Source organism: Cyanistes caeruleus, chromosome 22, assembly GCF_971803275.1.
Source record: "Cyanistes caeruleus chromosome 22, bCyaCae1.hap1.1, whole genome shotgun sequence".
NCBI classification, from domain to species: domain Eukaryota; kingdom Metazoa; phylum Chordata; class Aves; order Passeriformes; family Paridae; genus Cyanistes; species Cyanistes caeruleus.
The window spans coordinates 6,368,950-6,381,444 of NC_141722.1; the positions used below are offsets into that span (position 1 = coordinate 6,368,950).

At 45.5% G+C, this 12,495-nt stretch overlaps 1 protein-coding gene across 8 annotated transcripts in view; it reads left to right on the plus strand.

The window, feature by feature from the left end:
* DVL1 (dishevelled segment polarity protein 1) overlaps nt 1–12,495 on the plus strand; it is a 69,929-nt gene that overhangs the window by 38,708 nt on the left and 18,726 nt on the right. For all 8 annotated transcript variants that reach the window (XM_086860155.1, XM_086860152.1, XM_086860154.1 and 5 more), the window contains 3 exons: nt 1,885–2,006; nt 5,533–5,645; nt 11,009–11,147. In XM_086860155.1, the coding sequence (XP_086716281.1) occupies nt 1,885–2,006; nt 5,533–5,645; nt 11,009–11,147 (374 nt within the window). The remainder of the gene's footprint in view (nt 1–1,884; nt 2,007–5,532; nt 5,646–11,008; nt 11,148–12,495) is intronic.

The window sequence follows — 12,495 nt, forward strand, 5'->3', positions numbered from 1 at the left end:
CTAACAGGTGAAGTTGAATTTAAACCAGAATTTCTAATTGGGAATCACCTTGTTCTGTTTGCAGAGATGAATTAAAAGGAGTCTTGGATCAATGCATGTTTGTTTTTCTGTAGTGGTGCTTAACCCAGAGCAGGGTTCTCCTCCCCTGGGATTTAGGCTGAATTTAGATATATTTGATGACTTTCATCTCACTGGTGCAAAATTGGCAGTGCAAATTTTCTAGGTTAGAAAATGGAGGCAAAAATGCTTATTTGATGAACCACTGATAGAGAAAAGATGTGCTCTGGTTGGTTCCTGGGTGTACATTTCAGTCAGGAGCTTTTTTCCAATGCTGATAAGATTTAAAAAATATATATTAATGTCAAAGCCCAAAGTGTACAAAAGGACTCTTTACATAAAGCATCTCTGCCTTTTGTAATAAAAATGTTATTTCTTTTATGAATACAGAAAAGGTGCTAGCTTGGTAGGAATCAGATCTTGGTTCAATCTGAGATCTTCTGTCAGTCATTAAAATGAGCTACAAACCATGAGGGTGGGGAAAGGAGGAGACTCCTTCTTTCTCTGCTGATTAAAGATGCCCCACTGTGTGTGCTGAGGGGAGATGGGCTGGCCTGGATTTACTGGAAATGAGATCTGAGTGCAGAAATCCTCCTGTGTGCCACGGCCATGCCTGTGATCCGTTATCCAGGTACTGACTGGGAATATTGGTAACATTCAAATCCACATCCTGCTTGTCCAGGACTGGAATTCGTGATCATTCTCAAGCACTTTGCTCCACACAGGCCCTTGGTATTTGGAATGAGGAGCGGGATCCTTGCAGCATCTTTAATTCCATTTTTCCATGGGGATTCTGGGTATTGATCCATTATCCAGGAGTGTCCCTGCTAATGACTGGAAATACTGATAGCATTAAAATCCACATCCTGCCTTGTCCAGGACTGGAATTGGTGATAATTCCCAAGGATAGGGAATGCTGTGTGCAGGCCCTTGGTGTTTGGAATGAGGAGTTGGATCCTTGCAGTATCTTTAATTCCATTTTTCCATGGGGATTCTCGCTGCTGGGTGCTCTACAGCATTTCCTTCCCCACCTGCCAGGCTCCTCCAGCATCCCTGAATGCAAATGTCAGTGTCAGAGAAGTTCTGAAGGTGATAATTACATCAGAGTAGCGTGAAAAGTTTTCAGGTTCTCATGAAATATTGAAGACTCTTCTCTGCACATCCTGGTTTCCATGGCATGGATGGAAAATGCCTTTTGTATCTGCAGCTCTGTCTTAAGGGAACATTTGGAGACAAAATGGGCACAAGAGGCATAAGGAGGATGAACAGCAGGAATCTGCTTCTCCTTGAAAGCATCTTTCTGTTGAGTTTGGGTGGATTTGGGGTTTAATTCAGGCTCCCAGCAGAGATGTGGCAATCAGAGATTTGATGATGGGGCCAAACTGGACTGTGCATTTTCAGGGGGTTGAAGCTCTTGTAAGAGGAGTCTGGTGTACCAGATTTGGGGTGTATTTCTGTCACATTCCAGCTTTTGCTTTTCATTCTTGTGTTGGCAAAGCCTGGCTGGGAGCACAGCCTTTAACTGTGGGTGCATTTTGCAAGGGATGCTGACAACTTGGGGGATGCTGCAGTGCCAGGTCCCCAAAATCCCCTCCCTGCCTGGGCTGCCTGTTTTAACAAGAGAAGAATACCTGGTGCTTGCAGGAGTTCTGTGCACATCCAGGCTGCTGATGTTTTCATATGGAGACTGAATTTAACCTGATTTTCTGTGAGTTTGGCAGGGATCCCTGTGCTTCCCCTGGTCCCGGGATTTTGGCTGAACATACTGGGCCAAAATGGAGAAGCTGGTGGGTGTTTGTGTAATTCTGGCTTTTCTTCTGTTGGCAGCTGGTCCTGGCTGAAAGCTCCCATTCTGACACGGGCTCCCAGTGCACTGAGAGCCACACGGACCTTCCACCACCCCTGGAGAGGACAGGAGGCATTGGAGACTCCCGGCCCCCATCATTCCAGTAAGCCCTAATGCCCTTTTATTTATCAAATTCTAATTTCTATCTCTTTCTCACCCTCATTTCTCTTCCTGCTGCAAGCCTACTGTTTGTTGTTGTGGTTATAAAACTCAAATATCAAGGAATGAAAAACCCCTGTCATTGTTAGAGTGAAATATTTATCCAAAATATCTCATTTTCAAGCCTGCTGTGGATGAGTTAAGTAGGGAGGGAGCCCCAAATGCTTTCTGTAGTGTGTGGCTGACAAGTGATGAGTGTGTTATGTGTAATTAGGGAGGGTACAGAGCCAGCTGAACACTGCTGGCAGGAGGGAAAATTTCCATAAGGGATAATTCCTGCTCCATGTCCATCCAGAGGCTGCCAGCTCCATCTGTGTGTGGCCAGACTGGGAATATCTGCTTTGATATTGTTATTTCCTGTTCCTGATCCAAGGGGTGTCCTTAGGATACCTTCATTTCCAGGGAGGGCCTTGGAATTTCCACCAGGAGGATTTAAAGCAGGGCCTAGTGCTCTTAGGCTGTGTTTGGAGAAGGAAATGTGGCCTGGATTTGCCTGTTAGCGATTTTTTTGGGATGGCTGTTGCCTAAAAGAGCCCCCAGTGTTGTGTGTGAGTCTTTCACAGAGAAAAACCTTTCTTAGGGGACAACAAATCCTGGGAAATCCTGACCTTGCCTGGCAGTGCCTTGCAAGGGCTGTGCTGCCCTCCTGTGTTCTGAACTGGCCAGAAAATAAAACCAGGCTTTGTCTTTCCCGGCCTAAACCTGCCTGGAACAGCTGCAAGCTCGAGCTTTGTTTCAAAAGATAATTAGCTTGGAATTAGGCTTGAGGTTTGTGTGGCTGCTCACTGCCAGGGCCGTGGATCCAATGCCCTGCTGCTCCACCTGCTTCTTCGCAAATATTACAGAGAACATGTGGGAATGCTCAGAGGGCTGAAGGATGTTGCTCAGGTTGTGTTTTCTGCCTCTGTTCCCATTCCCAGATAAATCACCTTCCTGTTTTCCTTCTCCTCCATCACTTTTCCTTTCTTTTTCTGAACTCCAGCAGAGAATCTGGCTTGTGGGGAGTTCTCTGAGACTAAAACCTGTTTTCCCTTCATGCCTTTTTGAGTTCTTCTCCTCACAATTGCCCACAACATCTCAACATTTTACAGCGGATTTTTCTGCTGTGTTTCATTTTTTCATTGCAGAAGAGAATCTAATGATGACCTGAGTTTAGTCCATAACACAGGGTAGAGAATTGTTACTCTGCATGAAGCCCTAAATTCTGTCACTATGAGAATTTCATTTTAAAGCATACCCACTGTAGATTTAAAGTGAAAAAGAATCCACAATACTTTGAAATGATTTGTTTCGCCGTTGAGTTTAACAAGTCTTTCATTGTGAAATGAACCTGAATCATGACTGCAGTCCTCTTCTGATCTCCAGAAATTATGGAAAATTACATTTCTTGGGATTTTGCTGTGGCACTTGTGCAATAGGAGTGACTTGTATTTTCCTGGTTCCTAAATCCCTGTGATTTTATTTCAATGCTCTTCAAGCTACCAAACACCTGTCATCTCCTTCAGTGCTGATTGAGGCCTTACATAAATAAGCGCCAGTTGAGCTGGGTGTTGTGCAATTGTACAAACAGAAATGGTGCTGGACAACAAAGAATCCAAGGAATAGGTGAAGCCTGTCCAAGGGAACGAAATCCTTCTCAGAGCTAAAGTGATGACTCTACTCTCTGCCTGACAGCACTGATATTTTGCTTCACCATTAATGAAATCCAAATAAAACTTTATTTTTTCCCCTTCCTGCTGCGGGTTCTGAAGCTCATTCTGCATTTCATGCTCCACTGCTGCTTCTTGCCAAATCCACTTTCAGCCGAGTTTGCTAGTGGAGGTGCAGGGGTGAGGTGAGAGCAGTGACCTTAGAGTTGCCTTTCTGACATGCTCTGAAAATGGAGTTGCATTTAATGGCGAGGGAACAAAGCAGCTGGGAGTTATTTTTGCAGCCTTTGCAATGGTTTAAATCACCTTTTGGAGGCAGGTTTGGGTTCTGAGGTGATTCAGGAGTGGGAATTCTGAGCAGGAGTCAGTAGATGGTGCTGCTGGGATGGCCAAGAGTGACCTGAGCAATGTGTCACCCTGTCCCCTTTTCCAGCTGTGCTGGACTAACTGAGAAGTGTAAAAAAAGCTGTGTGACAGCACTGAAATCCAGCCTGGCATTTTGGTAGGGATTAAAATGTGCACTCAGATGTTTTCCTGAATGACAACCTTGATTTCCTAATTTCTGTGGTGGGCATGTCAGCGCATTTCGTTGATGCACGGGAGTGTGGGCGTGCAGGAGCCTCTGAAATGTGGAAATGTGACACTTAAATGTGGTTTCACACAGCCAGGTCTGGCTTCAGCTGCCACAGGAGCCTGGGCATGGTTGGTTACAGTGCTGGTGGTTTAACTCCCTGTCTGAAATGTGCATGTCCAGCCTCATGGGAGAAAATTCCAGAAAAAAAATCTAGAAAAAAAAAATCTCCTTATTGTAGGAGAAACACTTCAGTGGTGCTCAGTGGAGGTAAACACTGGCCACTGCCCTCCCTGTGTGTTCAGGTGAGGGAGCTGAATTACCTGAATAGCATGTACACAGGGCAGGAGAGAGTGGAGACTCTTGAATCTGGTGGGATTTATGGGTCAGAGAGGAGCAGTCACTTTCTGAGGGAGATCTTCCACACGGAGCTTTGGCCCCCATCAGATTATATTGTCACTGTTATATCTGTAGAAGTTTAAGGCAGTTTCCCCAGTTTCAGCATTTAAATGAGCTGTGGCCCTTGCTAGCACTGGAGCTGGCAGGAGAGGTGCAGAGAGATGCTTTACAGGAGCCTGGAGTGGCAGAACAAGGGGAAATGGATTCACACTGGCAGAGGGCAGGGATAGGTGACATATTGGGAAGGAGTTCGGGACTGGGAGGGTGGAGAGGTGCTGGGATGGATTTCCCGAGAAGCTGGGGCTGCTCCGTCCCTGGAAGTGCCCAAGGCCAGGTTTGGCACCGGATGGACTTTAAGGTCCCCTTCAACCCAGTGCATTCTGTGCTTCTGGCACTTAATTACTGTGAACTTTGCAAGGCTTCACCCTTCGAGGCCAGAGCTTTCAATTCAAAGTGGCCGGTGAGCTTCAGCTTCTGCTCTTGGCTGGGATCTCAGCGGGTGCCAGAATGATCCCTTCTCCTGGCCCAGCAGGAGCCTTTCTTCCCTGTGGGAATGGCCTGCACAGCCCTGGGGCAGCTTTGCCAGCGCCAGGATGATGTGTGAGCGCTCCTGCGAACAGCTCTGGCTCTCAGGGCATCGATCTGGGGTTCTCTTTTCACCCCGAGGTGATTTTGGAGCTCCCTTTTCACCCCTGAGGTGGTTTTGGGGTGAGCCCAGCAACCGGGGGCAGTTTGCAGTGCTCAGCTTCAGAGCAGTTTTGTGCCTTCTGCACCAACGTACTCGCAGCTGCAACTGCCTGGGTGGGAAAAAGAGGTGAGTCCAGTGATTGTCTCCATTTGTTCTGTGACAGCCCCAACGCTGCCAGCAGCAGGGATGGCCTGGACAACGAGACAGGAACAGAGTCCGTGATGAGCCACCGGCGCGAGCGGCACCGGCGGAGGAACCGCGAAGGCCATGAGGACGGTGAGTCCTGCTGCATCCTCCCTCTTTCCCAACCTTCCTCTCACCTCTCAGAGCAACAACTCCTGCATCATGAACACAAGAGACTTGTAGCTGCATTCCTGCCTGCTTTCAGGGACTGTTATTATTTTAATGGAATAATTTGATAATTGCTCTGAAACTCTTTGAAGCTCAGTGTTTTTCTGAGAGGTCTGCACAACCCACAGTGAAGTGGCAGAGAGATTGTTTTTGACAGTATGCAGAACTTCCTGTAGCATGAGAAGGTGAGTAGCTTGGAGAGGACTGGCTGTTGATTTCTCAAGGCTTGGATCAGCTGGGGTGTTTTCTGTAACAGCAGCTCTGAAGATCTTTTTTTAGACCTAAATACACCCAAAGTGCACCTATAAAATGCAGAACTCCATCTCTTGCCTCTGGTCTGTACATCAAAGTAAGCTTGGGTTTTTCATTCATTGCCAGACAAGAATTTCCAGGCTTAATTAATAGGTGCCGCCCATTGTGTTTAAAATGGTCCAGAATTTGGAATACTTGGGCCCAAGAAATGCCATCATGGCCTTTTTTTACAGCTCCACACACCAAAGTATTTGCCTTGAGTTAGAACACCAGAAATCAGATTTATACTGAGGGTTTCTGCTCATTTAACCCTTCCAAAGTGTCACTGATTAGGAGTGAATGAAAATCCTTCAGAAGGAGGAGCAGAGAGCTGTCTGTACTTGATCCTGACTGCAAATTCCTTTGGGAACTGACAGAAAGAGGTGGAATCCTCTCAGAGTTTTGATTAAAAACTTGTTGCAGGAAGAATGTGAAAAGGGGAGTTGTTTTAAACATTAAATCTGTGCCAGTGCATGTTTTGCTGTGGATATTTATGCCGTAAGAACCGGTGTTCCTGGATGGAATTGTTTGAGCACAGGAGTTTCTGCTACGAGTGGTCTGGAACCAATTCATGCATTTCCATTCAGAAATAAATGGGATAAAATTTCCTCCTTCTGTCAAAGCCCAGGCAAGAACCTGTCACAAACATTACCTGTTCTCGGAATTTAGGCCTTGTGCCTGCAGCAGGTGAGTTCTGTTAATGTGCAGCAAGCAAGGAGAACTGCTTTAAAATACATTATTTAATGTTCCATAGTGTTTCTTTGGTTAAAACAGTATTTCATTTAACAATAACAACATCCAGTACACATAACAACACCATGAGTGTGTTGTTTTCAGTGGAAAGCAAGTCTAAAATGCACAGTTCAGCTCTTTGTCCTGAACTGCCACTTGACAATACTAAAAGAAGTAAAATGCCCTAATCCTGGGAAGGATTTTAAGGCCTTTTCATAACAATATCACAGAGTCACTCTTTTCTTGCACCTTCACTTCTTGTCTGGAGCACAGCTGGATGGAAAATGGGGGAACAGCCCTAGGAAAAGGGGGACAAGGATGGGGAAAGAGCTGTGACACCAGGGTCCCAGCTATTCCAGGGGCAGCAGCTGTGTCCTCTCCCCTCATTGTGAAATGGGAGAATTCTCCTTTCCCTGCAGAAAGCAGGAAATGCAGTAAAAGTGTTTGATGTGCTCCTGCAGAGACTCGTTCAAATAATGCCCAAATTATAGCCCTGGTGCTTGGCAGAGGGGCAGGATGAGGGATCTTCTGGAGCTCTCTGTTACTCACAGAGTTTTTATTCCAGAGGCACAGGAACAGCTCACCCAGCTGGACAATTACCTGCCTTTGTAACTGTTGGGTACAAAGAACCACCCACCCTGGCAAAGAGGATTTCCCTGGATTCCCTCAAGGGAAAAGGAGTTCTTGTTCCACAAGAAAACAGGAGCAGGGTGTTCCAGCCTTCATTTCAAACAGGTGAAGTGAGGAAAGGTATGAAGGAGCTATTTGGGAACAGAGAAACACCAAGTTAAAACCTGAGTGGGTCAAACAGGCTGAGTCCACTGAGCCCAGTGCATTGAGAGGTTCCACAGAAAGAAGATTGGGAAAATCCCAGGGAAGAAAAGGGACACTGAACAAAGATTTTCTTTGCTACCCTCCATTTTAATTTACAAAAATAGCTTCTTGTTTTACTGAAAAATGTTGCCAGCTTTCAGCCTGGGCTTGAACTGCAACAAGATCCTTCCAGAGGTTTGATTTGGAGTCAGGCTGATGGTGAATTCCCCAGGTTCTGCTGTGGGTAATAATTAAGTGTGGTACCATGGGTGGGTTGTTCACCACAGCAGCCTGGAAATTTTCCTTCATTGCTGCAGGATTACTCACCCCACAAAAGCTGTTTCTGCTGAATTGCTACTGGGCAATTCTGCACACATAGGCTGTGATAAATATTGATTCCAACTGCAGCTGGAAGGCATGGGGCACACCTGGGTGATCTGACAGTGTTTTCACACCTCTTCCCATTGAAAATGCAGAAGAATTCTGGGTATCCCTAAGCTCTTCTACCCGTTTCCCTTAAATTGTATTCCTATTCTAAGTGCACAGACAATGAATCTCCATATGTGCTTGTATATTCTCTGATTTCAAAATAATCCCCACAAAGAGAACCTGGTGGCTTCAGGAACACAATAAAACTTTTTTTTGTAGCTGTGTGACACTGCAGATACAAACACCAAGAAAATCCCAAGGAAAATAGATCTGAAAAAAAAAAAAAATCAAGATGTCAGAGCTTGCCCTTTTCTCTCTTCAAGCCACAAGCCACACTTCCCAAGTTGCTTTGGGAAGCTGACAATGTCCTATTAAGTGAAAGTAGAGTGAGGATCTTAATTAGGGTCGTGGGAGGTCTGCCTGGCACATGTTGTGGGGACCCCTGGCTGGGAGGAACGAAGCTCCTGTGTCAGTTTGCTGAGGAGGAGTGGGAAAGGGGACTGTGGAAGCTCTAATTAGGGAGGTAATTAAGGGACAAGGGCTTTTTTGGGGTTTTTTTTTGGGATGTTGAGAAATGTTTTATGGCCGCTGCTTGGTTTTTGACAAGTCTGCAGATGTCAAGTGTCGACACTGGGGTTTCAACACCCAGTTTGCTGTGGGGCGAATTTAACTCTTGTGCAGCCTGCTGAGAAATGCCTATGTCTGGAGGAACTCTTCATGTGGGCAGGCTCACAGATCCCAAATGTTTGGGAAGAGGAGCTGTTGCAGATTTTCCCTTGCTGCTGTAGTATGTGGATTTTTTACCATCCTGTGTGCCAAGGAATCTGCAGGAGGGCTGGAACTGGAAAGCATCTGGGATGGGAATGCTGAGCCTGTCTGGGGTGGAGGGATTGGAGGCTGTTACAGGTTCCAAAGAACTTCACTCCCAAGGCAAGTCAGAGTACAGGGATGTGCCCGTAAGGCAGGAGAGGACAATCCCAGTGTCTTTCCCTATTTAAGTAGCAGGGACTGAGCCCTGCAACCAGCAGGGTACTAAGTCTTTACTGAGGATTGGTAACACATTTCCTGTTAATAAATGGGAAGGACCTTTGGAAGGGGTTGGGAGGGTTGTTGTTTTCCCTCCTAGCTGGGAGCTTGTGCCTTCTCTCTGAGCTGCCCTCACCCTTGTTCTCTGCAGTGGCACAGAACCTTCTCCACAGCTCCCCTGAGCAGATGCTGCTTTTACCTTTCTGCTTGCAGGCCTTGCTTGATTTGGCCTTTGATGTGCTCTTGTCCCTCAGGCAGGGCCTGCTCTGCTGTTGATAAAAGTCAAGGAGGAGATGTTTTACCCTCCCAGGCTATGCTTTGTTCTCAGCTCTTTGAGGCACTGAAAGGCTTTTGTCACATTGGCCTGGTGAACCTGCCGTCCTCTAATGAAGGGGCAGGGCAGGGGGTCAGTAGGGCAGAAAGTCCCTGGTCATTAGTGGGACAGGCACTGAACCAGAGCAGGGAATGATTGATTCTTCTTTAGACTTAAACTTGTATATTCCCTGATTTCAAAATAATCCCCACAAAGAGAATGTGGTGGCTTGAGGAACATAATAAAACTTTATTTGGAGGTGTGTGATGCTGCAGATACAAACACTAAGAAACTCCTAAGGAAAACTGATCAGGGAAAAAATAAAAATCAGGGTATCAGAGCTCCCCTTTTCTCTCTTCAAGCAACAAAAGTCCTTATTGCTTTGGAAAGCTACATGGGAATATTTTATGAATAAACCCCTTATAATAATGGTTTGTGAAAGCACTGAATTTTAATGGTTAATTACCCCCAAACAATGCTGGCTAACATTAGAAAAGCTTGGAAAAAGGCATTTCACTTCTGCAGGGAAATTGCAAAAAAAACTTTATGGATTTAAATGCTCACCTTAATTACACAGGAAACCTTTCTTGTGAGCTCAAGGCTACCTGGTGCTGCTTGGGAGGTATAAACCAGATTTATTCCATGCCTTGGCTTCCTCTGTTCCTGATTGTTCTCCTGGTGCTGGAAATCTTTAATAAACACTGAGCATTACTTTGGCAAACTTTCTCTGATACTTCACTTGAAAAGCAAACCATGTTACTTCAATAATTAACTCTCAATATGCATCAGGCATAATTCCTACGGCAGGCCTTCCTCCTCTAAGCAGGTTTTCTATTCTGTAATTGAAGGGAAAATCCCTTAAACTTTGGAGTTGTGTGTTTGGAGAAGTTGGATTAAAATCTCAGGCTATCTGTGAAGTCTTTTATGTTGATTTCTTTACCAGGTGTCTTATTAAGCTCAGCCCTTCTTGTTTTAGGGAAAGAAGCATTCCTGGTAAAAGAGAGCACTTAGAAATTAAGGATATTCTAATGAAATGTGCAGGAGGAGTTTGCTGTGCTGAGCAAAATGCCTAAAATATCTCTAGAAAAAGATGAGTCACTGCAGCCTTCAAGTAAATGGCATTTTTGGGAGGGGATTATCCGTGGGAATGTTTGTATCTGACAGTATTCACACAGCCAGGGATTAGTGAAGATTTGTTCTGAAACACCTGAATAGTCCAGGCAGTGTTTGATGTCCTGTACTGCCCACACGAGGGACAGGAATGTGTAGCACAGGTACAGGTAAAAGTGGTTTTATGGGTAAGATATTAATAAAATTCATCCAGGAATGTTGTTTCCAAGATTTCTGTGCTGCTGGGACTGTTCATGCCAAACTCAAACTGCTTTTGTTTGTCCCTTCTCGTTGACACAGCTTCTTGTTGCTGTCTGGTACCTTCATGGTGCTTTTCCATGCCTGACACTGTTAATGGCTGGCCCAGAAACTGAGCCATGGGCAGGTGGAAAAGTGAGGGAAAGGCAGGGCAGGTTTCCCAGCTGTGGAGAGGAATCAGGTCTTGCAAGGAGCTTGGTTTTGGGAGGAAGCTCCTCCTGCAGAGCTGTCAGTGTGATTGTCCTGCTGCTCCCCCTGCCATAACTCCCCTGCTCCTCCCCTGTACTGTAACACTCCCTTTATTGTGCTTTTCCAGTCCCCAGGATCAATGGGCACCCCAAGCTGGACAGGCACCGTGAGCAACCCCCTGGCTACGACAGCTCCTCCACCATGATGAGCAGTGAGCTAGAGTCCAGCAGCTTCATTGACTCTGAGGACGATGACAACACCAGCAGGTACAGCCCTGCCAGGGGCCAGAACTGGGAGAGCCTCCTGGCACCTTCTTGGGCTCTTCTGGTTTCATCTCCTCTTCTTTTCTTCCCCCTGCCCCCCTCCCCCCCCCCCTTTTTTTTTTTTTTTTAATTTTCCTTTCATTGCTTTTGTGATTTGAGCACTGGTTGTTCATCAGTGACATCATTGTGTAGAATCACTCCTCAGTTATTGGGTCACTGTCCAGGCTGTCCAAACCACTGTTCCAGTTGAAAGAAAAGCTCTGTTCCTCTCCTTTTCATAGCAAGAATGGCCACATTTCAAGATCAAAGCACTGTGCAACTGCCTACCTATTTATAAAGAAATGGTGTGAATATTAAAACAAAATACTGTCAGCAGAGATTCCTAATAAGTGTGCACTTCACTGGAGCTCAATTATAAAGGAATTCCTGGGTAATTGCAGAGTCTGAGACCTATGAGCAGTTCAGGAATTCATCAAAGTTAATGCTGTTGCAAAGGCAGCCTGGGCTGCCATATATTTATGGATTCTTCATTATTTCTTTCTTCTTGTGCAGGCAGAGTGTGTGAATTATTCCCTACCTATGATACCTCTAATTTCAAGGTATCTTTTGTTATATCTAAAGATAGTTTTGTTTTTCTTTTAGAAGTCTTTAAGCCAATACATTTCATAGTCTTATTTTTGTGGATTTAAAACCGATCAAAATTATTTTTCTTCCTTTTTCTGACCACTGCCTCTAGAGCCGTTGTTCATCCCAATGGGCTCTGAGAATCCATTATGGATTTGTCAGAGAACAACAGGGTGACAGATCTCTGGATGGTCACAGGCATCTGCAGCTAAAACAAATAAGGCAGAACATGGCATTTTTAATAAAAACAGCAAAGAGCAACTACTGGAGATCCTGAACCCCTTGCAGTGTTTACAGACATGATCAGCTCATGGATCTTGGTGGATCTGTTGGGTCTTGTCAGTCAGGGCTTAAAGACCTCACAACTGTGATTAAAGGCTGATTGTTTCCAAAGGGGTGAAAGGATAACTAAATGCACGTTGGAGATTTAGTCCTGAATTAGTTTCAGGAACTTCCTTTGCAGTCCCAGTGAAGTGCAGGGTATCCCTGCATATGGCAGGGGTTGGAATGAGATGAGTTTAAGGTCCTTTCCAGCCCATACCATTCCATGATGAAGTTGACAACAGCTGGGCATACAAAAATTCACTTTTCTGGATGTGCTTCACCTGGATATTTATGTGCATGGAGAGCTGGCAAGATCTGTCCTTAACCCTGAATGCACCCTGAGCTTTCCCAAAGCCTCCCCTAAAAACTCGAGCCCACAACAACAACCCTGCAGCTGATTTGG